The sequence below is a fragment of the Mustela nivalis genome (assembly GCF_964662115.1).
Source record: "Mustela nivalis genome assembly, chromosome: 16".
Taxonomy (NCBI): Eukaryota; Metazoa; Chordata; class Mammalia; order Carnivora; family Mustelidae; genus Mustela; species Mustela nivalis.
In genome coordinates this window covers 48,883,520-48,907,262 of record NC_139035.1, presented here as the reverse complement: position 1 = coordinate 48,907,262, position 23,743 = coordinate 48,883,520, and the positions used below count along the sequence as shown (strand labels likewise).

The following is a 23,743-nucleotide window of genomic DNA, read 5'->3' as shown; positions in this document are numbered from 1 at the left end:
CCCCATGGCTCACGATCTAAGAACAAATTATTTGTCTATTCTAGTGGCACAGTCAAGCTATCTGCTCTCTGTTAGAAAAAGGGCAGCTATCTTGGGAACTAAACATATGAGGTGAGACTAGCCAGTGCAGCAGCTGTTGGCAAGCTTTCTGTGTTCATGATAACAAAAGTATATTGCTTAAAATTGGCTCGTTATTGGGGCGCCTGGGTGGCTCAGTGGGTTAAAGCCTCTACCTTCGGCTCAGGTCATGATCTCAGGGTCCTGGGATGGAGCCGCACATCAGGCTCTCTGCTCAGCGGGGAGCCTGCTTCTTCCCCCCTCTCTCTCTGCCTGCCTCTCTGCCTACTTGTGATCTTTCTGTCAAATAAATAAATAAAATCTTAAAAAAAAAATCTGACTAGTTATTTAAAAAGGCACAAAACAGAATGGAATATGCCTTCACCTACCCAAGAGTTAAATGAGATTTCAGAAAATAAAGGGCAAAAGTGAAAAGAACAAAGGAGACTTTCTTTTAAATACTCCTGTCAATACATCTTTTCAAGAAAGAAAAAAACTTCCCACATAACTGACATTTATACATTTCTGGATTGCTCTTCATTCATCCATTTTCTCTACCCACCAGCTTCATGACTTAAGACCCAGACAAAGACAAATTGTATTTCTTTATTCACTGGCAGACATTATCATGAAGGATCACAATGCATTTACATTTATCAAAGAAGAAGCAGATAAAAGAAACCGTTCTTAAGCTATGGAAATTCCTATCAAAGAATTTTATTAGAATTAGATTAGTAAGAAAATATCCTTACACCTATTAACAGTTTTATAAAGCTATTTTTTAATGTCATTTGATACTGGTTACTCTTGTTAAAAGCATCTTTCAATGATACGTTTTTAATTTTTATAAAGAAATTTTGGATCTTTTATGGTTATTGCTTTCTTGACCTAAGAAACCTTTGGCTACCCTCAAGTCACAAAGATCACCTACGTTTTCCTCTAAAAACCTTTGTACTTTAGCTATTAAAAAAAGGTCAATGATCCACCTCAAATTCTTTTTTGTGAGGAAGGGGGTCTTGGTTCATTTTCTTTCCACATGGAGGGTTAGTTGTTCTGGCCTCATTGAAAAGACTTTCCTTCTCTGTTGAATTGCTTTGCAACCTTTGTCAAAAATCAGGTAACCATATAAAGGTGGATTTGTTTATAGGCTCTCTTCTGATTCCACTGATTGACTTTGTTGTTGATCCTTATGTTAGTATCACACTGTCTTGATGACTGGATACTATTGACTATAATATTCCTTGTACTGCTTTACAAAATTTAAGCCTCTATAATACAGGGTATATAAGGGTACCTGGCTGGCTCATTCAGTAGAGCATGCAACTTTTGATCTCAGGATCGTGGTTCAAGCCCCACGCTGGGTGCAGAGATCACTCCAAACTAAAAAATCTTAACAAAAACAAAAACAGGGTATATAAATTAAGTCGAAAATAATTGGGATCAAGAGAAGCCTAAAATAATCCTTAATAAATCACTTTTTAAAATTTTATCATGGGTTTGAAAACACTCCATAATTACTATTGTATCCAGAGCAAAATATATTTACCCACAAACAAATGAAAAACTACAAATTCCTCTTTATTATTTTCAACTGAAATTATGTGTGAAAAATATTTTATTAATTTTTCTACTCAATTCCCACCAGATTTTTTCACATTAGTTACTTAGTAATACCACAGTGTAGTAAGTTTTAAAATAATCCTTAAAAAAAATTCATGTGTTTGAAGCCAGAAGATGAATACACAGTCCGTCTTCATGTTTAAACTTCTCCATAATAAACTGTTAAAAAGTCATGCATCAATTTCAGAAATGTATCTAGTTTAAAAAAAAAAAAGTAGATAATTTCCTTTCTAAAGAGAAGTTCCATAAAATCCCCTTTAAAGTTTAACTATGAAAAGATTAAGAGTAAGAATACAATTTTTCCATAAAATAAAAAAAAGCAAATCCCAAAAGTAATTTTTAAAAATCCATTGTGAGCAGACTGTACATGGTTCTTGAAACTATTGGGCTGTACCAATTTCATTCAAACTGGCAAAGAAGGATCTTCTACCACCACATCCTATTTTTTTTAAAAAGCAGATAGCCTAAACTGTCAAACCTCTGATTTTTTTATATACAGCTTAGCAGCCAGAAAATGCTGCCAGACTGAGAGTAACACCAAAAATCTTTTAAGATTTATCATTTATTCTTAACCTGAAATTCTACTTTGAAGCATAATACTTATACCTTCCTAAAATTATTCTAATAATACATAAATAAATAACCCCAAACACTTAAAAATTCTGCTAAAATAAATTGAATGTTTATTACTTTTTCTTCTGGCAGCAATGAAAATCACTAGAATCTATACTTTTGTCTTTTCCAAATGATCTGCATTAAAACCATACTTTCTCGAGACAAAATTCAGTTTTAAAATCCTCAAAATGTTTAGATATAATAGACAAATACTGATTTTTTTCACTAATGATGAGAAACAAGAGATCTAATTTAATCAAGATCTGACATTCATAAGTTTTAAACATGTAACTGAGCTAAAAGATTGAGATATTGATTATAATAATTACAGGTAGAGAATATCATTTATGCAATTTCTAGGTTCATCATGATAGTATATATCCAGAGAACTTCTCTTATATATAAGAGAAGTTCTTGGATCCAATGTCAAATAATGGAATTTGGGCAAGCACTCTTAATATCACTTTTATTTAATATGCACTACATGCACATGATGCAGGCTGGGAAAGAATCCATGCATTAAAGACAAGACAGACTGGTACTATTGCCAAACGTGCATTGAATCAATTAGAATGTTGCTCAAAGTTCTTTATACTTAATGGTTTCCATGAAAATAAGTGCAGAAGCAGAAATATGTATGCATCCCAAAGCGTCGTCTTCATTTGGTTTCCTGTGCTTTCTTTGCATTCTGTTTTTCTTTTGCCTAGAAGTTAAAGATAGTATTCTATAAAATCTTAAAAGTCCATTTTAGATCATGTTAAAATGTGTGTACATGGGCATACTTAAGCTGAAAGACTTGAAATTCATTGTTTTTAAGACTTCTAGAGCATTCGCTTTCATAACTCAAGACTTGCAACATACCACTGCTGGACAAATTATAGTTATGCTCTGCCCCTCAGTAAAAAAGGATCATGTGTGGTTTACAGTTCTTTCTTATCTGCAACTGAAATGTATTATAATTGTAATCATTTCAATATACATAATTACTCATTCCACAAAGTCATACTCATTCATAAATGCTTCAAAACAATATATTTACCTATGTGCCCATTTCTCATTCAAACTGAGTATAAGAAAAATACTAGTTTCTGCATAGTTGGGATTAACAGAGTATCACTGAAGGATCACATATCTGTAGTATTAATAAAATTTACTTATAGAACCTAAGAAAAATGCTCTCATACCTTATTTCATTTGATCTTCATAACAATTATATAGCTTGAACCCAGTAACTCTATTTTATTTTTCAGCAGATGAAGACAGAGCTTATTGATTTCACACTTGAAAAAAGTCACACCGCTAGTATAAAATAAAACCGCAAGAGGTCAAAAGACACCTGTTCTATAGTGGTGCTTTTCAACGTGCATACCAAAGACCTGGGTACCCTGTTATAATGCTGTTGAATAAAATGCCTGAGATTCTAAATTTCTAATAAATTTTTAGGGGATACCAATTCTGCTGGTCTTCAGATGACACTTTGAGAAATAAGATTTTAGAGAACTACAATATAATGTTCTTTCCACTATGCCACTTGAATCAGCAAGGAATAGAGTTTTGCTATTATGCAACTAAGAAAAAAAAACTTCCTTGGATGGAAAAAATAGGGTAATTAGAACTACAATATTTTTATAATGTATTAGGTAGTATAATTATCATACAGCTATATGATAAAATAGTGTTATTCCTTAGAATATATTAAAAGGAAATATACGTACTATATCAAACTGCTTACATAAATATTTTTAATTAACATAATTTATAATTTGATATGTATATAATTTTTATTTTTAAGATTTTATTTATTTATTTGACGGAGAGAGATCACAAGTAGGCAGAGAGGCAGAGAGAGAGAGAGGAGGAAGCAGGCTCCCTGCCGAGCAGAGAGCCCAATGTGGGGCTCGATCCCCAAACCCTGAGATCATGACCTGAGCTGAAGGCAGAGGCCTAATCCACTGAGCCACCCAGGTGCCCTAATATGTATATAATTTTTAACAAAGAAGCTGTTTCTAAATAATAAAAATAAAATTTCTGATATAATTTGAAATAAAAATATGTATTTTTCCCATATTGATCTCCGAATATACTCTGAACATACAGACTGTTTAGTAGGATTAACAAAAATAAACTTACTGGTTTATAACGTAAACTTTATAACATAATTAAATGAGCAGACATATAATGCAGAGTGTGCATACATTTGTTAAACTATATAATTCAGATAAAAATAAGTGAAATAAGTTAAAAATAATTATTACCATTTATTGAGGACTTATTTATGTACTTTATAGATCTGATCTCATTTAATCCTCAAGAATGTGAAGTAGCTATGATTCCTAATTTATAGATGAAGAAATGGAAACTATAATAACTTGCCTAAAAGCACCAGCTAATAACGTATCTTCACTTTAAAACCCAAAGCCTATATACTAAACCGAAAGCTCAGACTTTGTTAAAAATAAAAAACAATATTACATTTCTAAATAGTATGAAAAAAAGGTACACTGTTATGTTCTATACAGTATGCTAATGAAATATCAAAATACACTGACCCAAGTGGATAATTCTGTAACCGTAGATATCAATGTAGATATCACTGGGAATACCAACTGTTCTTCTATCTTATTTCCATTAAGGAATAGAAGAAGTAAGTTCTAAAGATTATTACCAATTGAAGCGTAATGTTTTAGTAAAATGGGGACAAAATTCAACATTGTGAAGGTGTTTTGAATCCCCCCAGGGCAATGGAATCTATGATTTTACATTATGGTAGGTTATGGGTGATTGTTAAAAACCTGGAATAGATAATGATCCAGAATTACTAGGTTAAGATAAAAATATTAAAAGAATTATAAGTATACCTGAACTCAGTAAAAGTTTCACAAATGAAATTTTCATCTAGCTGATTTTATATTTTAAGAAATAGATTTGGTATATGCCATAAGAAGTTTTATAACTATGTACTTTTAGGTTATTTCCTGAGCAGTTCTTACGTAATGCATATTTAACGCCTCAGAAGATTAGAAGCCTCATGTAACAAAAATACTTATAAGGCTAGACCTTAACCTAATTCATTATAGCCATATGGCTTCAGGAGAATCAAAGTCTTGATCTTTTCTTTATTATTCTATAAAATAAAAAGATTTTCAAACGTAAATATTTTTATGCAAGCACAGGCTCTAAGCAACTATCTCAGTTACTCAGGAATCTGATCTTGGACAGGTTTGGCCATTTAACTTACTGCCAAGAGTAGCCAAATTTTTCCTCTTTGGTTCCCTCTCCCTCTTTTATGCTTTATTCTTTTATTATTTTCCCTTGGCATAGGGGGCTGAGGGGTAGGGGAGGAACAGTTAAATGTACTAATTCTGAGTAATTTCAACTTACCCATTTCTGTATTCTACATGTTATTTTTCTTAGAAGTAGTACTATTAAGCAATTACCACTGTTAAAGATTTTGTATTATATATAATTACAAAATCTCATCATTATTTTTTTTTATTTGTAACATTTGTGTTTATCTGCAGAAAGTGATATTCAGTATGATACAATGATTTTTTTTTTCAAAATGAGATGAATACATTTGTGGTTAAGGAAGCTGATTTATTGGTAGAGAATATTGATTCTAACCATGGATTTAAAATTTTGTGGCTGTGAAACTTCAAGTGGCATAAAGCTATTTAAGAGCTACTCTGTGCTCCCCCAGGATCTTCAGCATGAATTGATTCTGGCACTTACTAGAACAATCCTATTCAGCACAATACTATAATTGTTTATTCCTTTCTCCAACTGTATCATGAACTGCTTAAGAGAGAAGAACGTGTCTTAATTATATGTACATCTACAGACTTTAAGAAGTTCTGGAATATAGTTAAAGCTAGATAAATGTTTGACAAATAACTTTAAAATTTCAAAAATTTTAATCAAATAATCCATCTGAATTTCTTTAGATTCCTTAGGAAACATTCCTTAGGGTATAACAGACTGATTCCTTTAAAGGAATTCCTTAGGGGCTAACAGATACTGCATATACACAAGGAATAAACATAATTTCAATATTGCTTATCCAATATTATTAATCAAAGAATAGTCTGAAGAAATAGGCAAAACGTAGATGAGTAACTATCCCTTCAAAAAAAGATGCAAACACAAGAACACACAGAGCTGGTGTCCCGCTAACACAAGACATTCATACACTGCCACCCTGTGTCCAAAATGTGAAGCAAGAAATTACGGTTCCAATGCTTGTTCTCCCTACTATGCTTTCAAAAAAATCTGGGGATATAGTCATTAAAAAACAAAAATGGTTGTTTTCCTAATTTGCATCAAAAAGTTTATCCACAGGCCAATTTTAAAGCAAAATACACATATTTTAAATTCCTCTAATAACATTTGTCTGGCCTTTAGTAATATTTATCTACAGTTAGAATCTGATGCAACAGATCATTTGATTTAACACAATGCTATTTTATTATTATTTTAATATTTTTAATAGAGAAATATTTCATACTGTTTCATACAAAGAACACAGTATCTAGGAACTTCTGAGAATCATAGAACCCTAATTGTTTAATTTAAAACTTTTAAAATCAGTTTCCCATCTTAGAATTTTTTAACTTTAACACCCTGGGATACATGAACAGAAAATCGTATGGAAAACAGTAGACTTAGCAGTTTTCTGCAATAATTTGTGCACTAAGTGCAAAAGCAGAACACACATGTTTCAGGATCCAAAACACTGTCTCATTTCCTTTTGTTTACGATGATATTAAAAAAGCTGGGTTGAAATGTATCTTTGCTTCAGAAAGTTTAAAATTAATAAGAAACATACCAACGATGTACTCTGCTCTTAAGTTAATGGTCCAAAATTTTATTTGCCTAGTAGTGTCTTTTCAAAGTGTTTCTCAAAATTCAGTACACAAACCAGCTGCATTAGAGTCACTGGGGTAACTTATTAAAGATTCTTTCCCCTATCTGAGAAGAACTGAGGAGGGACCAGGTAACATGTATTTTAAGAGTATCCAGTAATGGTCACTTTCGGAAACACTGACTTACAGTATGAACTTAAAAACAATTTAACTGCATTGCAACTATGCAATTATTTTATTTAAGAGCCTTATACTACGGAAAAAATCTTAGAAATCAGCATTTTTCACAAACGTATGTGAACTTTCTTTCGGGGGAAGGAATACTAGCTTAGGAACGAATTAAAAAATAAAACATTTCTTAGTCTAAGCTATAGTTATTTTTCCCCCTTCAGTGTCCATTCTAGTTTTAAATTACATGATAATCCAAATTTTTCCTAATATAAATAACAAGAAATCTACTGTTTCAGTCTTTAAAATCAAAAATTTGCTTTCAACTACCTTAATGGCACCTGGGTGGCTCAGTCAGTTAAGTGTCCGACTCTTAGTTTTGGCTCAGGTCACAATCTCAGGGTCATGAGATCAAGCCCCATGCATCAGGCTCTACATTCCGGGTGGAGTCCGCCTGAGATTCTCTCTCCCTCTCCCTCTGCCCCTCCCCACTACTCCCTAATAAATAAATAAAATCTTTAAAAAATATTTTTTTGCTTTCAGCTTACAGACAGGAAAATTTTTAAATTTTATTCTAATATTAGGTACAACCTAAGTTCTTAACACTAAGGATTCAGGACGGCTAAAGCAGTGCGGCAATTCCTTATTTTATTTTATAATATCAGGTTGAACTAATTCTCATCTAGAATATAAAGCAATAACTAAAAGCAAAAAAAAATTGAAATGGGAATGCTTCAACAAATTTTACCTCTATTCAAGTCAAGATGTTTATCTTGTTTTGGGGGAATCTAAATCTAATTTAAGTATTCATCAGTAAAATACTTACCTTTTCTACTAGTGGTATTAACTGTTGGTGTTCTGCTAAAGTCTTTAATAATTCCATAATGAAAGGCAGGTAATTATGCTTCCTTCTGATATTTTCAATCTGAAAATAAAACAAATATCAAACCACACTAAGTTTCTGACATTTTGATCTTTGCATCCAACTCAAAACAGAAATGGGAGTAAATTTTCCATTCTCACAAGAAAAAATATTAGAAATAATGAGATTTCATCTCCATGAGAAAAAAGACTAATACAACAAAACATGTGACTTTCTTGGGTGTGGCTTCCTACTCTTGGCCTAACAAATAACACTTTTAAAAGTCTAAAATTATTTATGAAAACTTAAGAGGAAAGTAAATTTAAGAAGCCCACATGATAAATTAACACTCTTACTACTACAACTATACAAATAATCAGGTCATACCTAAAGAAACCAGCTTTACTTTGTGATCAAGAACAATCTTTCTTTCAATTACTTTTAATCAAGAAGACAGACTGTAGGGACAGATCTGTACTTCAAGTGAAAACCATGCACTGACTCCTGGGTATTTACCCCAAAGATACAAATGTAGTGAAAAGAAGGGCCATCTGTACCCCAATGTTTATAGCAGAAATGGCCACGGTCGCCAAACTATGGAAAGAACCAAGATGCCCTTCAGCGGACGAATAGATAAGGAAAATGTGGTCCATATACACTATGGAGTATTATGCCTCCATCAGAAAGGATGAAAACCCAACTTTTGTAGCAACAAGGATGGGACTGGAAGAGATTATGCTGAGTGAAATAAGTCAAGCAGAGAGAGTCAATTATCATATGGTTTCACTTATTTGTGGGAGCGTAACAAATAGCAGGGAGGACATGGGGAGTTAGAGAGGAGAAGGGAGTTGGGGGAAATTGGAAGGGGAGGTGAATCATGAGAGACTATGGACTCTGAAAAACAATCTGAGGGGTTTGAAGTGGCAGGGGGGTGGGAGGTTGGGGTACCAGGTGGTGGGTATTATAGAAGGCACGGATTGCATGGAGCACTGGGTGTGGTGAAAAAATAATGAATACTGTTATGCTGAAAAGAAATAAATTTAATTAAAAAAAAAAAAGAAAGAAAGAAAACCATGCATTGTCTAGAGCACCCCTCCCAAGTTATGTGATTCTAGTTTGTTACTGCCCTTTCAGCTATTAAATATTCTGTCTGGGAGAAGTTCAATTTACTTTCCTTTTCTCATAGGAAAAAAAGACAGTTTACATTTTTAGTAAATTCAACATTCCTTTACTTCATATAAATTTGAGCTGCTTTAACTTCTTATTTTAACTAGTTGTGATATCTTACAGGTTCCTTCAATTAATTAATCAATTAAATAAAATCTTAACACATATTCATATTATAGCAGTAAGAGAATCATTTTACCTTTCTGAACAGACATTTTCAAGCAATGTAGTAGGTAAAGATTCTGAAAACTTAATCTGTATTTTATCTTAGGCTAATATTAAAACTTAGTGATGAAATAACCCTGCATTAAGAATATGTAAATGTTGGGTACTTATTTTTATATACCACATAAAATGGAAGATTAGTATCTAAACTTTCATCCCTTACTTTCCTATCTTCCATGAACTTGGAATTCTCTGGAACCAGCCCCTACTACTGTCAACTGAAGAAATCCTACAGTCCAAGGTTGATTTATTTAATTTAACAGTCATTTATTGGCTGGTAAGTATGATGCGAAACACCATGCTAACGCTTTGTTGAGCAATAAAAAAGAAAAAAGGACAATTCTTGCCTTCAACTGAGCTTCAAATGAGTAACAATGATTTTGATACACATGAGAAATGACATAACTACCATTTCCAAACTTATACAAAATTCAAAGCTCCTTCTACTCTTCACTCTCTCTGAAAAAAGCTTATCAGACTGCAAGTGAAAGAGAATGACAGTCTTAAAGACAGACTTGCTTTATATTTGACTCTGAATTATACAAATGTTTGCCATAATTAAAATTAAATTAAAAGTTTTTTTAAAACCCTAAATAACTGGAAAGGAAAATAAAACAAACGAATCCAATTGTGCATTGGTGATATACCCACACCAAGAGAAAATTGGGGACAGAACCACATCAAGAAAAAATTTTTTCAAGTGAATTTAAAAATAGTAATTTAACTGTATAACCAAAATGGGGTATACCCTAAGGAAAAAAATAAACTTCAGAAAAAACTGTATTGTTATTAACACTAGTATTGCTACTCTGAACCTTTCTATATATATCCATAGGTTTTATATATATATAAAATATACATATATTATAAAGAAAACAAGTCATTACGTTAATATTGTTAGGAATCAAGACTTTCAGCTTAAAAGAAGAAATGCAAATGGTTAATTTCAAGTATAATGCCCTTTAACTCATTTTTTTTTTCCTTTTAAAGTAGGCTCCACATCCAACATGGGATGGAACTTGAATTCATGACTCTTGAATTCAAGACTCTCATGCTCTAACAACTGAGCCAGTAAGGTGCCCTAAGCCCTTTATTTCTAAATTTGGAATTTATTTCTAAATTTATTTCTAAATTTTTACTCTAAATTGAAGAGTAAATTCACATTGTACAAATTCACATTGTTTTTTCTTCAAAACTAAAATAAGAAGCAAACAAAAATGTATTCCTTAGCTTTGAAAAGGCCTAGATATAATGACTAATCAGGATCACTGAGTACCCAAATAGTGGTTTCTAAATAATATTTCCCACCAAAAGAACCCAAGGTTTCTTTAAAAAAATGGCTAATCCAAGTATGAAGTAGGAAATGTTCAAGAGGAGTCTGAAACATCTTGTCATACTAGAAATCAAGGAAGCTATCAAAGATGAAGAAAATCATATCAAAAGGACTTAGGACTTGAAATGGATCCTAATAGCCAAAGATAAGACAATTTGATCATTTATTGCAGTGAACTGAAGCATCAAATAGGTTAAAAATTTGTTCATAACAATACTTCAAAAAAAAAAAATCAAAAGAAAGAAACCTCACTAGTTACACCTTTGTGGGGTGCCAAGGAACCAAGTCATTATTCTGAAAACTAGTAAATGATGGGTAAAACAATCACGTATTCAACATATCTTCATGTCAAAATATACTACTCTATATTAAAACAAAGGAACAAATAAAATAGAAAACATACCTTATATCTTTTTAGTTTCTGTACTTCTTCTTCAATAAGCATCTGGTTTTTGGCAACCTCTGACTGAATAGCACTTAACATATTACTACCCTGGTCTGTATCCATGGGTTCCTCCTTAGGGTAAAGAAAAAAAAAGAAAACAGCATACCCTAATGATTGAGGCTTGAATCCAAACTATTTTAAAATGATAACACAGTACAATTATTTTCAAATTTTACTTTTTTTCCTTCCTTCACTATAAAGATTTTATTTATTTATTTGAGAGAGAGAATAAGAGGAGACATGTTAGCGGAGAAGCAGACTCCCCACTGAGCAGGGAGCCCCACGCGGGACTTAATTGTGGGACCCCAGGATCACAACTCGAGCTGAAGGCAGACGCCCAACCAACTGAGCCACCCAGGTGCCCCTCAAATTTTACTCTTAATACTGGTGACAGAATACCAGTCTAATTGCAATGTTAAAGAACAAAAGCCCTAAGAAAGTGCTTCCCATATTTCTATGTTCTACGATAACACATACGAATTTTTACCTAAAAAAAAATCTATACTGCAATATACTATAGTGCTATAATCTTTTATTCAGCCACAAAATGCTTGAATATGCTATTAAGAAAATGTCACCTAAAAAAAAAAAAAAAGAAAAAGAAAATGTCACCTAAAGAATATAAAGAAGATATTATTACCAATTATCTTCTCCAATCGTAATTACAACAAAAAAACAATTACATAGACTAGTAAAGATTTTATGTAAATCTAAATGTACCCAATTAATTCTGTGAGAAATATATTCTAACTTGCTCAATTTCATAATGAAATTAAATAGTTAATTGCTAATACTTACTTAGCATGTAATGTTTGTCAGTCTGTTTTAAGTTGTTTACATATATTATCTCAGTTAATCCTCGCAATAGCCTTCTAAGGTAAATACAATTCACTTCATTTTAATTTAAGAAATTGAAGCACAGGGGCTCCTGGGTGGTTCGGTCAGTTAAACCACTGACTCTTGATTTAGGCTCAGGTCATGATCTCAGGGTCATGAGATGAAGCCCTTCATGGGCTCCATGCAGGGCACGGAACTTAAGATTCTCTCTCCCTCTCCCTAGCCCCCTACCACTCATGAGCACGTGCTCTCTCTCTCTCAAAAAAGAAAGAGAGAGAGAGAGGGAGGGAAGGAGGGAGAAGGAAAGTGAAGCACAAAGAAGTATATTCCAATTCACACATCCACTAAGTGGCAAAGCCAGGAGCTAAATCAAGGCAGCCTGACTCGAGTGTGTTCTCTTCATCACCACTCAGGACACTTGATTAAATCAAGAAGGAAGGAAGGGAGGAAGAGAGAGAAAAAGAAAGAAAGAACAGAGAAAGAAAAAAACAATGAGATCGGATAAAGAAAGAGAAAGAACAAAGAGAGAGAATACCTTTCCTGAGACAACTGAACTAGAACTTTGCACTTAAAAATGTGGTCACAAACCTCAGCAAGTTGTCTTTGTAACTCTGCTATCTTCTGTTCGTATATCATTTTTCTGTCAGACACAATGGCCATTAAGTTAAATCGAATTTCGCCTTCACTGTACCTAAAAAAAGTTAAAGTTTATAATGTAATAAAGAATTGTAACACTATTACAATTAAGATCTATTGTGACTACCCCATGGCTCTTTCGGATAAACACAAATACTATCAATTGGCTACAGTGAAAATTGACATTTAAAAAAAGCTTTCATATATGAAAGGCTATAACTGCAGGAAAAAAACTAGCTAAATTTAATCACAAATATTTTTAAATGTTCTAAAATAAAATTATATCACTAAACATTTGAAATAAAAAATTTCATTTTCCTACTTTCATAAGAAATATGGCAACCATCATTTACTTCAGATCTCATAAAAAAATAACTAAACTAAGACCTCCCAGTTGTTGGATTAATTATTATGGCATTTTGGTGGTAATTAACTGTATTCCTAACTACATACTTTTTTCCAAGTCATGATGTAGCTGCCATTTTTAGTCCATATATTTTTATATTTCACTTATACTTTACATTTAATTATAAACTATAAAATATTGTATAATATTTTACTAATATAATGTGGTTATATCCTGTTGCAAAGTTTCTGAACGCTATTTTATTTTCACTACTCTGATACCAGAGTATCACAATGAGACATCTCACAGTATAAGTTTATTTATGGTAACGATTGACATTAGAATTACTGGTAAGATGTGTAAGTGGTGCTTAATCAAGATGAAAATATACAGAAAATCTAAGCCTGTTTTTGCATTATATACTTAACGACAATTTCGCATAGTTCTATTCACTGAAAGAGTATAGAGCACTATAACTACATGCTTTAAACCATGTAAAAATGTTTTTAAAACTCTGCTGTGGACAATGATCATATGATCTCACTGATATGTGGAATTTAAGAAACAAGACGACAGAGGATCATAGGGGAAGAGAGGAAAAAATCAAACAAGACGAAACCAGAGAGAGAGATAGACCATGAGAGAATTAATCTCAGGGAACAAACTGAGCGTTGCTGGAGGGGACGGGTTGGGAGGCATGGGGTGGTTGGGTGATGAACACTGGGGTGGGTATGTATTGTAATGAGCACTAGAAATGACATAAGATGGATGAATCACAGACCTGTACCCCTGAAACAATATATTATATGTTAATTAACTGAATTTAAATTTAAAAAAATAAAATAAAACTCTGCTGTGGAACTTCCATTTCCTCATTTCTCTCACTAAGAAAATACCAAAATAAAAACACCAGACATAATATATATTTTTAAAAAGAAAACGAAAGCATAAATTGAACATTCAGAAAGGTGGAGAGAAGGCAGAGAAGCTAGGGAACCAGGACCCAAAAATAACACAGTGATGAACTCTGTGAGTCATCTTATATGCCTTCATATAGCCTAGACCTGGAGTTAAAGAAGCCAGCAGCTAAGAAATACCAACAGGCACAGACAAAAAATGGACGAGAAAAAGTCTATTCCTTCTATCCAAACAGGAAAGGAGCAACTCACGAGACAGAAAACTTTTAGATAATAACCACTCTACCATAGCTAGACACAACCCGAAAAAAACTGTGCCCCAACTCTACCTACCAGCAAAGACCGAATAGGGATATAGGACTTTCATCCCTGTGGACAATACTGACACCTATTTGCACCTATTTGCAGTATCTAGAAGAAACTAAAAGGGAAGCCAAGTGGGAAGTTACTACCATACAGTGGTAAAGAAGCCTCTCCCACTCCAGTGACAGTGAAGCCATGTGGTAAGCAGTAACAAGGCATTCCTACTCCTTCCAGCAAGGGTAGTATCAAGTGGACACTTTTTTGGGGGCCAAAACTGCCCCCAGCCCAGTAATAACAAGGAACCTCTTCCCATCTCAGGTATCAGTGGAAGCAGAGTGGAAACCTGAACATCTACTCCCACCTGGCAGTAATGAGGTAACATCCTGATTTACTCAGCCAGAGCAGTGCCCATATAAACCAGCTTAACAGAAATTTCATTTAAAAAATCCAGAGTCTTGGGACACCTGGGTGGCTCAGTGGGTTAAGTGGCTACCTTCGGCTCAGGTCCTTGGGATCGAGTCCCACATTGGGCTCCTTACTTGGAGGGGAGCCTGCTTCTCCCTCTGCTTCTGCCTGCCACTCTGCCTGCCTGTGCTCTCTTTTTTTCTCTCTCTCTGACAAATATATAAAACATCTTAAAAAAAATAAATCCAGGATCTTTTTATATAAAACTACAAATGTCTAGGTCTCAACCTGTAATCATTTGTCATATTAAAAATGATGAGGATCTCAACTCAAATGAAAACACTAATCAAAAGAAAACAGGGCTGCCTATATCACTATGAAATAAAGTAAATTTCAAAACAAAGAAAATTTACTAGAGAGGGACATTACGTAATGATAAAAAGGTCAATCCACTAAGAAGAAATAATGATAAATGTTTAGTTTACACACCAAACAACAGACCTGCAAAATACATAAAGTAAAAACTGATTAAAACTGAAATGAGAAGTAGACAAATCCAAAACTATCCAAATCTGCAAATGACATGATTATGAAGAAAATGCCAAGAAACTCACAAAGAACTTCTAAAGCTGGTGCATGAGTTCAACAACGTCAAAGTATGCAAGAAAGAAAATAACCAACTGTGTTTCTACATACTAACAATAATCAAAGAAATCAAATATGAAAATAAAGTATCATTTGTAATCACTCAAAAGACTCAAGTACTTGGGTACTTTATTATCTGACAAAACATGTAACAGACCTGTATGCTAAAAAGTACAAAATGCTGAAGAAAGAAATTAGAGAAGATCAAAGTAAATAGAGAGACAATACCATGATGTTCATGGACAGGAAGACTCATCATAGTAAAGATGCCAATTCTCCCCAAATGGATAGAAATGTTTCACACAATTCCTATCAAAATGCCAGCAAGAATTTTTGTAGCTATGCACAAGAATATACTAAAACTTATCTGGGAAGACAGAGGAACTATAACAGCTAAAACAATTTTGAAGAAAAAGAATAAAGTTGTAGGTATCAGTTTATCTGATTTCAAAATTTACAATACAGCTACAGTAATCAAGACTGTGTAGGACTGTCAGAGAGCAAACAGGTCAACAGAACAGAGTAGTGAACCCAGAAACAGACACATAAATACACCCACCTGTTATTATAATGCTACCAAATTGTTAGAGGAAGGATAACAACAAATGGTGCTAGAGTAAATGGACATGCACAGGCAACAAAATGAACTTTGACTAACTTCACAACATGTACAAAAATCAATTCAAAATGGATCACAGACTTAAATGTAAAATGTTAAAACATAAATTATTTAGGAAAAAAAGACAAAATCTTCAGGATCTCAGGCTAGACAAAGAATTCTTAGATTTGACAACAAAAAACAATTCATAGTAGAAGAGAGTGATAAATTAGACTTCATTGGGATTAAGAGGTTTTGCTCTGTGACTGTACTGGGAGAATTAGGGGATAGGCTACAGACTGGGAGATAATATCTGCAGGAACATGTCTGATGAAGAACTAGTACTATCTATCTAAAGAAACTCAAGGCTCAACAGTCAAAAACAATCTAATCACAAAATAGGCAAAAGGCATGAAAAGATTTTCAACATCATTAGTCATCAGGGAAATACGGCTTGAAACTATCATGAAATATCACTACCACCTACTATAATGGCTAAAATAAAAAATTTTGACAAAACCAAATGCTAGTAAGGAGATGGAAAAACTGGATCACTCATCCACTATTGGTAGGAATGAAAAATGATACACTCTGGAAGAGTCTGGCAGTTTCTCAGAAAATTAAACATGCATTTACAACTCAGCAATGGCACTTCTGGGCATTTATCTCAGAGAAATGAATACTTATGTTCACACAAAAATGTGTACACAAATGTTTACTGCTGCTTTATTCATCACGGCCAAAAACTAGAAGCAATCCACATATCCTTCAATGGGTAAATGAAGGGAAAAAAAAAAAAAAAAAAAAAAAAAAGGTCCTACCCATACCATAGACTACTACCAACCATTAGAAAAGAATGAACTACTTATTTACTTAACAACCTGGATAAATCTCCAGAAAATTATTCTGAGTGAAAGAAGCCAATCCAAAAAGTTACATATTGTATGATTCCATTTATATAACATTCTTTAACTGAAAAAAATGGTAAAACTAGGGATTAAAGATGGGAGGGGAGAGTGGCAACAGAGGAAGTGGTTGTGGCTCTAAAACCGTGACATGAGAAATCCTTGTGCTCATGAAATTGTTCTGTACCTTGACTGCATCAGTATCAACATCCTAGCTGTTGACACTGTACTCTAGTTTGATAAGATGTTACCACTGCTGGGTAAAAGGTACATGGGATCTCTCCATATTATTTCTATAACTGAATGTGAATATATAATCATCTCAAAACAAGGGTTTTAATTTAATTTAAAAATATGCTTAAAAACAACTCCACAAAACAACCATACAAAATATCTAATGGAGATCTGCATGTTTAACCTTTATAAAGAGGACACATTACCATGTAGAATTTAAATATTTCTGAAATAGATTTCTTGAACATATTAATTCAATCAAAAGTAGATGTTCAAGCACTGCTAAAATAATAATAAAATACAAGATGAAAGAAAATGTTTAAAAACTAGAATACTATGCCAGTGAGATTAGCTGAGCATTTACTTTTGTATCCTTTTTTCTATGACTGGCCTCACTGCGCTGATCCAGTCATCTTGATTGCATGCACCTAGAAAGAAATTTGAAAGCAATTAAATCAAATGAAATCAACAATAAAATTATTTCAAAAGTTAGTCTAAAATATCTTTTTATAAATATTTTGGGAAATTCAGGATGGTAAAAATCCTTTTAGCATAACAATGTTAAGCTTCAATTTAAAGATAAAGACAAAGAAAGCACGAGTATAATTTGCATTACTACATTATTACATCACTTAGCAGGTGCTCAACAAATGTATGGAAAAGTAATTCATTAAGGAGTTATCCCATTAAAATCCACAACTTTGTGAAATAAGAATACCATTTTACAATAGTAAAACCAAGGACTAAGAAAAATAGCACACAAGTTAGTAGCAAATAAGGATTCAGTCCTTATCAGCCTGACTCCCCACCATAACTATAAAATAAAAAACTGAAATCTATATACATAATGCAAAACTAATTCTACCCAGTTGTATTAATCCTCTTTTTCACCATAATTTTTAGCACAGCCACTAGATGTACAGCAAAACTAGCTGTTCTACTTTATCTTTTACTTCCTTTGTATTTGAAGGTTCTAATAAATACAGAGTAAGTGACCAGATAGAAGCCAACAGAGAAAATACAGAGATCAGCTTAACCACCAAACTACAAAAAACTTCAAAAGAATTTTTAAAAATTCTATTTTTCTGTGACATAAAAAATTAAGTATTTTTAAATACAGAGGTAACATATAAATCTTCATAGATGAATTACTGGTTCTATGCAGGGGACATGGTCAAAAAGTATAAACAAAATGAACCTAGGTTCATTTTTTAATCTAATAGAACTACAAAGTTTTATGAACAGCAGATAACTTATTAGGTTTAATAAGAACAGGTTTTGTTGAAATTAAAATGAACCTAATTTTTTAAAAAGGGAAACTTAATGAACTAAAAATAAAGAGTTAAAATTCGTTGTGAGCATGTGATTTTAGTACAATATCAGAACTACCAATTTTACCCTTACCTTGCTAACCATTTATCATTTTTGCTTAAGGTTAGAGATGGGTAGAATTGGGACATATCTACCCTCTGGTTCAAAGAACAGCATATTATTGCACTATTTAAACAGAAACTTCAGGGGCGCCTGGGCGGCTCAGTGGGTTAAAGCCTTTGCCTTTGGCTCAGGTCATGATCCCAGGGTCCTAGGATTGAGCCCTGCATGGGGTTCTCTGCTCATCGGGGAGCCTGCTCCTCCTCGCTCTCTCTGCCTGCCTCTCTGTCTACTTGTGATCTCTGTCTGTCAAATAAATAAACAAAATCTTTTAAAAAATAAACACTTTTGTAGACTGTTAAACCCTGAATTAAAGTGATTCTGAATGATCCAATTCTAAGTGAAAATATTTTAATGCAAAATGGTAAGAAATGCTTACTATCTGTTATCAGTAGGTTAAAAATGACAAGAATAACTTAATATTCACTAAAAGAAGTAGCTTTTTAAAGTTACCTGGAAAATTAAAAAAATAAATTATATAATCTATCCATGGGTTAAAGAAATTTTCTCTTAGAAAAAAAATTAAAGTATTAATATGTCCTTCCTGTTATTTAACCTCACAAAGAAATGAAAAGCTTATGACTTTCATGACATTATACTACCTTACAGTCACCTTCCCCTTAAAATCTAAGCAGAGGGGCGCCTGGGTGGCTCAGTCATTAAGCGTCTATCTTCTGCTCAGGTCATGATCCCAGAGTCTTGGGATCGAGCCCCGCATCGGGCTTCCTGCTCCAAGGGAAGCCTGCTTCTCCCTCTCCCACTCCCCCTGCTTGTGCTCCCTCTCTCGCTGTGTCCCTGTCAAATAAATAAATAAAATCTTTTAAACAAATAAATAAACAAAATAAAATCTAAGCAGCACTGTGGCAAAAACAAAGGAGAATACACTATTTTTTTCCTTGTCAAAAGTGCAATACTTAGAACAGGAACCAGATTACCTAAATCAATTGGTCCTTCTCTTAATCCATCTAATTCATACAATCTTCCATTGACAGGAACATAACTGACAAAATGAAAAGCATCTTCTTCTTTTGCTGATGTCTTTGCATCAAATTCAAACATTTGCTGTCTTCAGTGAAGAAGAAGAAAAAAAAAAATAGTGAGAGACAAACAAGCAAAAAAGAACAAGTGTTTATTTAATAAAAAGTCTCTTTACCTGGCAAAACTGTTGTGTACTTGTCGGATCACATCTGAATTGCTCAGTGCCAAACCTTTCATCTAAAATAAATTGTTAAAATATCCTATTAAAAGGAGAACTATTACAAATAGGACATTTTAGGAATAATAAGAGTATACTCACAGCTGCATCAAAACTTTGTGAAAATTCTTTAAATTCTGATAATGTCTCTCCCAAATGGACATCTTGATGGGTACAGTTCAATAACACACTTACTATAGCTTGGGTAGCACAAGCATTGTTAATTACCTATAAAACATAAAAGCAAAAATATTACTAATTTATTTTTTAAAAAGCAGCTTTTAACTAATGACAATGCCCTCTAAAACATGAATAACGCTAATAGTTTTCTTTTTTTTTTTTTTTTTAAAGATTTTATTTATTTATTTGTCAGAGATAGAGGGAGAGAGAGCAAGTGAGCACAGGCAGACAGAGAGGCAGGCAGAGGCAGAGGGAGAAGCAGGCTCCCTGCCGAGCAAGGAGCCCGATATAGGACTCGATCCCAGGGTGCTGGGATCATGACCTGAGCCGAAGGCAGCTGCTTAACCAACTGAGCCACCCAGGCGTCCCGCTAATAGTTTTCAAAATGTATTTCATATAGTCTTAACATAAACATAATAAACATGTTTAATTCCATTCTAATGTATTTTCAGGAATTTGCTGCAATTCTGGAGTTGAGGATTCTAGGAAATCAAATAAATAAACTCCTAACATCAGTGAAACCAACCAGTTAGGGTAATAAGACAAATCCTTCCTAATTGTAAACATGGCTGATTAAGCCAAAATAACTTGTCCTTCCTCCTATTCATACTTCTTCCTAAATTCGTTTCTGCCTCTCCAAATTTAACCCAAATTTCCGTATTCAGCATAAGCTCCAACTCACCTAGGTGGCTTTTAGAGAAATTATCCAACAACAATTGCTATTAGTTTCTACCTTCGAGTTCCTAGAGAGGATACATTTTGTCCACACATTTTTTTCAGCTCAGTCCTATACAGTCTTCACAGAGCTGTCATCTAGTTGTTAACAATTTATTTAGCAAATTATGTGGACCTTACATTTTAGTAAGAGTGAAAAAACATGTAGATAGCACGTACTATGTGCCAGGTACTTTTCTAGGCACTTCACGTGTATTAATTCTTTTAATTCTCTCAACAATCTATGAAGACGTAGTAATATTATTATCCCCATTTTACATTAGTAGAAGCTAAGGAACAGAGAAGTTAAGTAACTTGCCCCAAGGGCACAAAGCTAAGTAAGAGGCAGATAGTCCCAGTTCTAGAATTTGTGCAGTCAGCCACTATGTAGGCTGGCTCAGCCATTATGTGGTCTCTCTAACGAGATTATAACCTACTGTGGTCAAGGGCTTCTTCCATATTTCCTATAACGCCTATACAGTGTTGAGATTATAGAGCTAGAAAGAACCTCAGATGATCAGTGTGAATACCACCAAGGTTAATTATAAAGTTGAACTAAATTTGGTGAATGACCTTTAAAAAAAATACAGTTTAGTACTATTGCTGTTTATTTTGTTACTACATTATAATTAAATACTATTTTCTAGAGTCGTTCCAAAATGCTAACTCACTTATGTGTTTACAATTTAGCAAGCTATTTATATCCTGCCATATTTCAGAAGAAAAACTTTCAATTATCTTCTGTATTTAATTCTCATAGTCCTCTACTTATTACATTGCCAGAGGCTTTTGAGGTCTTGTGAAATCCACCAGTTCTTACATCATTTGCAGCAGTATGTTTGAAAAATTCCTCAATGAGACTGCTTTCTCTACTAGGAAACATTCTCTTCTACCCAGTTCTCAAACAAATACAACAATACCACCACATTTCTGATATCCTCTCTGATAATATCTTGTACTCATAACTATATTATAACTGACAAATTAGAGAAAAGTAACAGGAAATCTAGAATCCAATTAATAGTGCTGATTTCTTTTAATATGTATTTTTCTCTGAATCACAATTCTTTAGTTAATTTGGAGAAGAAATTTCAATGAATAAAGGAGACTACATAAAGGTTTGGTTTACTAAAACTTAGTAAGACTCAGTGTCCCCTTACCTTGGACCAAATTTATCTGGGATGAAATTATCTGGGAATGCGTTGTAGGAGCAAAGTTAGAAGAAGTTAAAATTTATACTCATTCAAACATTCTTTCAAATTCTCACATTAAGGACATACTATGTACCCAGTGCCAGGTTAGATGCTGAGGCTATGGCAGAGAATCCTCTCAAGCATTCCTATAATCTAAGGACTTCAAATCTGTAATCCATCACTTTAGAAAACTTTTTTAAAGAATAGGGAAAAAAAGCTCCTTCCAAAGTAATCAAGTTACATATGTTAAACATGCATTTTTCTTATAATCAATTTCAATATATTTTTTTAAAAATCCAGTGGTTAATACTTCCCCTTCAATATTAATAATGATACACACTGTCTATGATTTACTACAGCTTATTTTGTGTATGAAGAATAGTAATCATGGTGTGCCTGGGTATAAAAATAGCTTTCCAGATTTAAAAATGAGTCTAGCGCCACCAAGTGGTTATGCTATATATAGCATAAAACTGCCAAAAGAAAGACCTTAAAAAGGGTACCTCCATACAGTCATTCACATATTCACTAAGCACCTACAGTGTAGGTGTGCCATACATTGTAGTGTGTGGGATGCACAGTGAATGAGAGAGAGGTCTTTCACCCAATGAAACTCACATAAGAATCATCTTACATCCATCTATTTGGAAAAACTTTTAGTTCCTGTCACAAAAAATTCACTGCAGCATAAATTATTTTACAGTTCCCAACTTTTTAAGTCTCTAATTTATCCTGAGTATTCTATTATATGCTCTGGCATGTAACACATTTTCAAACACAGTAGTACAGTTCAACAGTTAAAAAAAAAAAAAAAAAGGCCAGAGTAAGAGGTCACAAGTAGGGCTGGCCCAGAAAGAACCTTAAGAATTTGGTTTGAATTCCTTTGAGAGAACATATATTCTTTGGTTCATCCAGGCTCTCCCACTCCCTGTTTCTTACAGACAGCTCAGTTCACGCATGCATGTTGCCAACCTTATACTACAGCCATTTGATTAGCAACCCCTGGACTACAGAATAACTTTTCTCATAGTTTATACAAAAGAATATAGTGGGTGCTCAGAGGAATGCTCCTAAAATAGTTTTAAGTACTGCATTATAAATCACAGTCAATTTTCACTAAGTTGTAGTTATAAAATAAAAATGTTTTCAGTATTTGTTTATAGTCAAGGGGAAAAAAAGGTTGAGAATGAAACTGTGGGGTCCTAAAGGGAAGGTGACTCTAAAATAAACACAAAATCGAAAAAATATATATGTCCTGCCTATGAAAAATTTAGAAAAAAGTCCATACATGAAAAAGAGATGAACAGAAATCCAAAATGATGAAGGAAGAAATCATCTTTAACTGAAGTATCATAGCTTTCTCAATGAATGTAAAATTTTAACAGAGCTTTGAAAGCTTGACAGGACCTAGAGAGAAGAGAAGGAAATTCATTTAGGGAAGCAAGAGGGTCTGAACAAAGGAACAGATTCATGTGGTATGTTCAAGAGACAATAAGCGTATTGGTTTGTATTAGAATGGTTGTGGTCAGGGTATGGCATCATTTGTTACCTTGAAAATCACTGGCCTTGAGCAATTAGTAGTTTGCCCTAGGAGCAGATGATTTTTAATAGGAAAATAACATAACAAATATAGGGTTTTTATTATGAAAGATTCAGATGACAATTTTCAGCAAGGACTGAAGATGGCTGAGAACAGAAACAAGATCAGCTAGATTACCCTATGAAACAGATATGAAACAATAAAAGGTGAGATTAATGGCTTTTTAAAACCTGTATCACACAAATATGTAGTCAAAATTCTAGGAGTCAGGAATACAACAACAACAACAAATGCTGGGTGTCTGGGTGAC

The 23,743-nt window shown here is 33.4% G+C and overlaps 1 protein-coding gene across 6 annotated transcripts in view; it reads right to left on the bottom strand.

Annotated features, from left to right (window-relative positions):
• Positions 1–647: 647 nt before the first annotated feature.
• UCHL5 (ubiquitin C-terminal hydrolase L5) overlaps positions 648–23,743 on the bottom strand; it is a 44,812-nt gene continuing 21,716 nt past the window's right edge. For 4 of the 6 annotated variants that reach the window (XM_082703950.1, XM_082703951.1, XM_082703947.1 and 1 more), the window contains 8 exons: positions 19,909–20,034; positions 19,765–19,826; positions 19,547–19,677; positions 17,545–17,608; positions 12,780–12,882; positions 11,313–11,426; positions 8,149–8,247; positions 648–2,995 (listed from right to left, as the gene is read on the bottom strand). In XM_082703950.1, the coding sequence (XP_082560076.1) occupies positions 2,951–2,995; positions 8,149–8,247; positions 11,313–11,426; positions 12,780–12,882; positions 17,545–17,608; positions 19,547–19,677; positions 19,765–19,826; positions 19,909–20,034 (744 nt within the window). In that variant the 3' untranslated portion in view covers positions 648–2,950. The remainder of the gene's footprint in view (positions 2,996–8,148; positions 8,248–11,312; positions 11,427–12,779; positions 12,883–17,544; positions 17,609–19,546; positions 19,678–19,764; positions 19,827–19,908; positions 20,035–23,743) is intronic. The other 2 variants (XM_082703952.1, XM_082703948.1) reach the window with 1 other exon arrangement.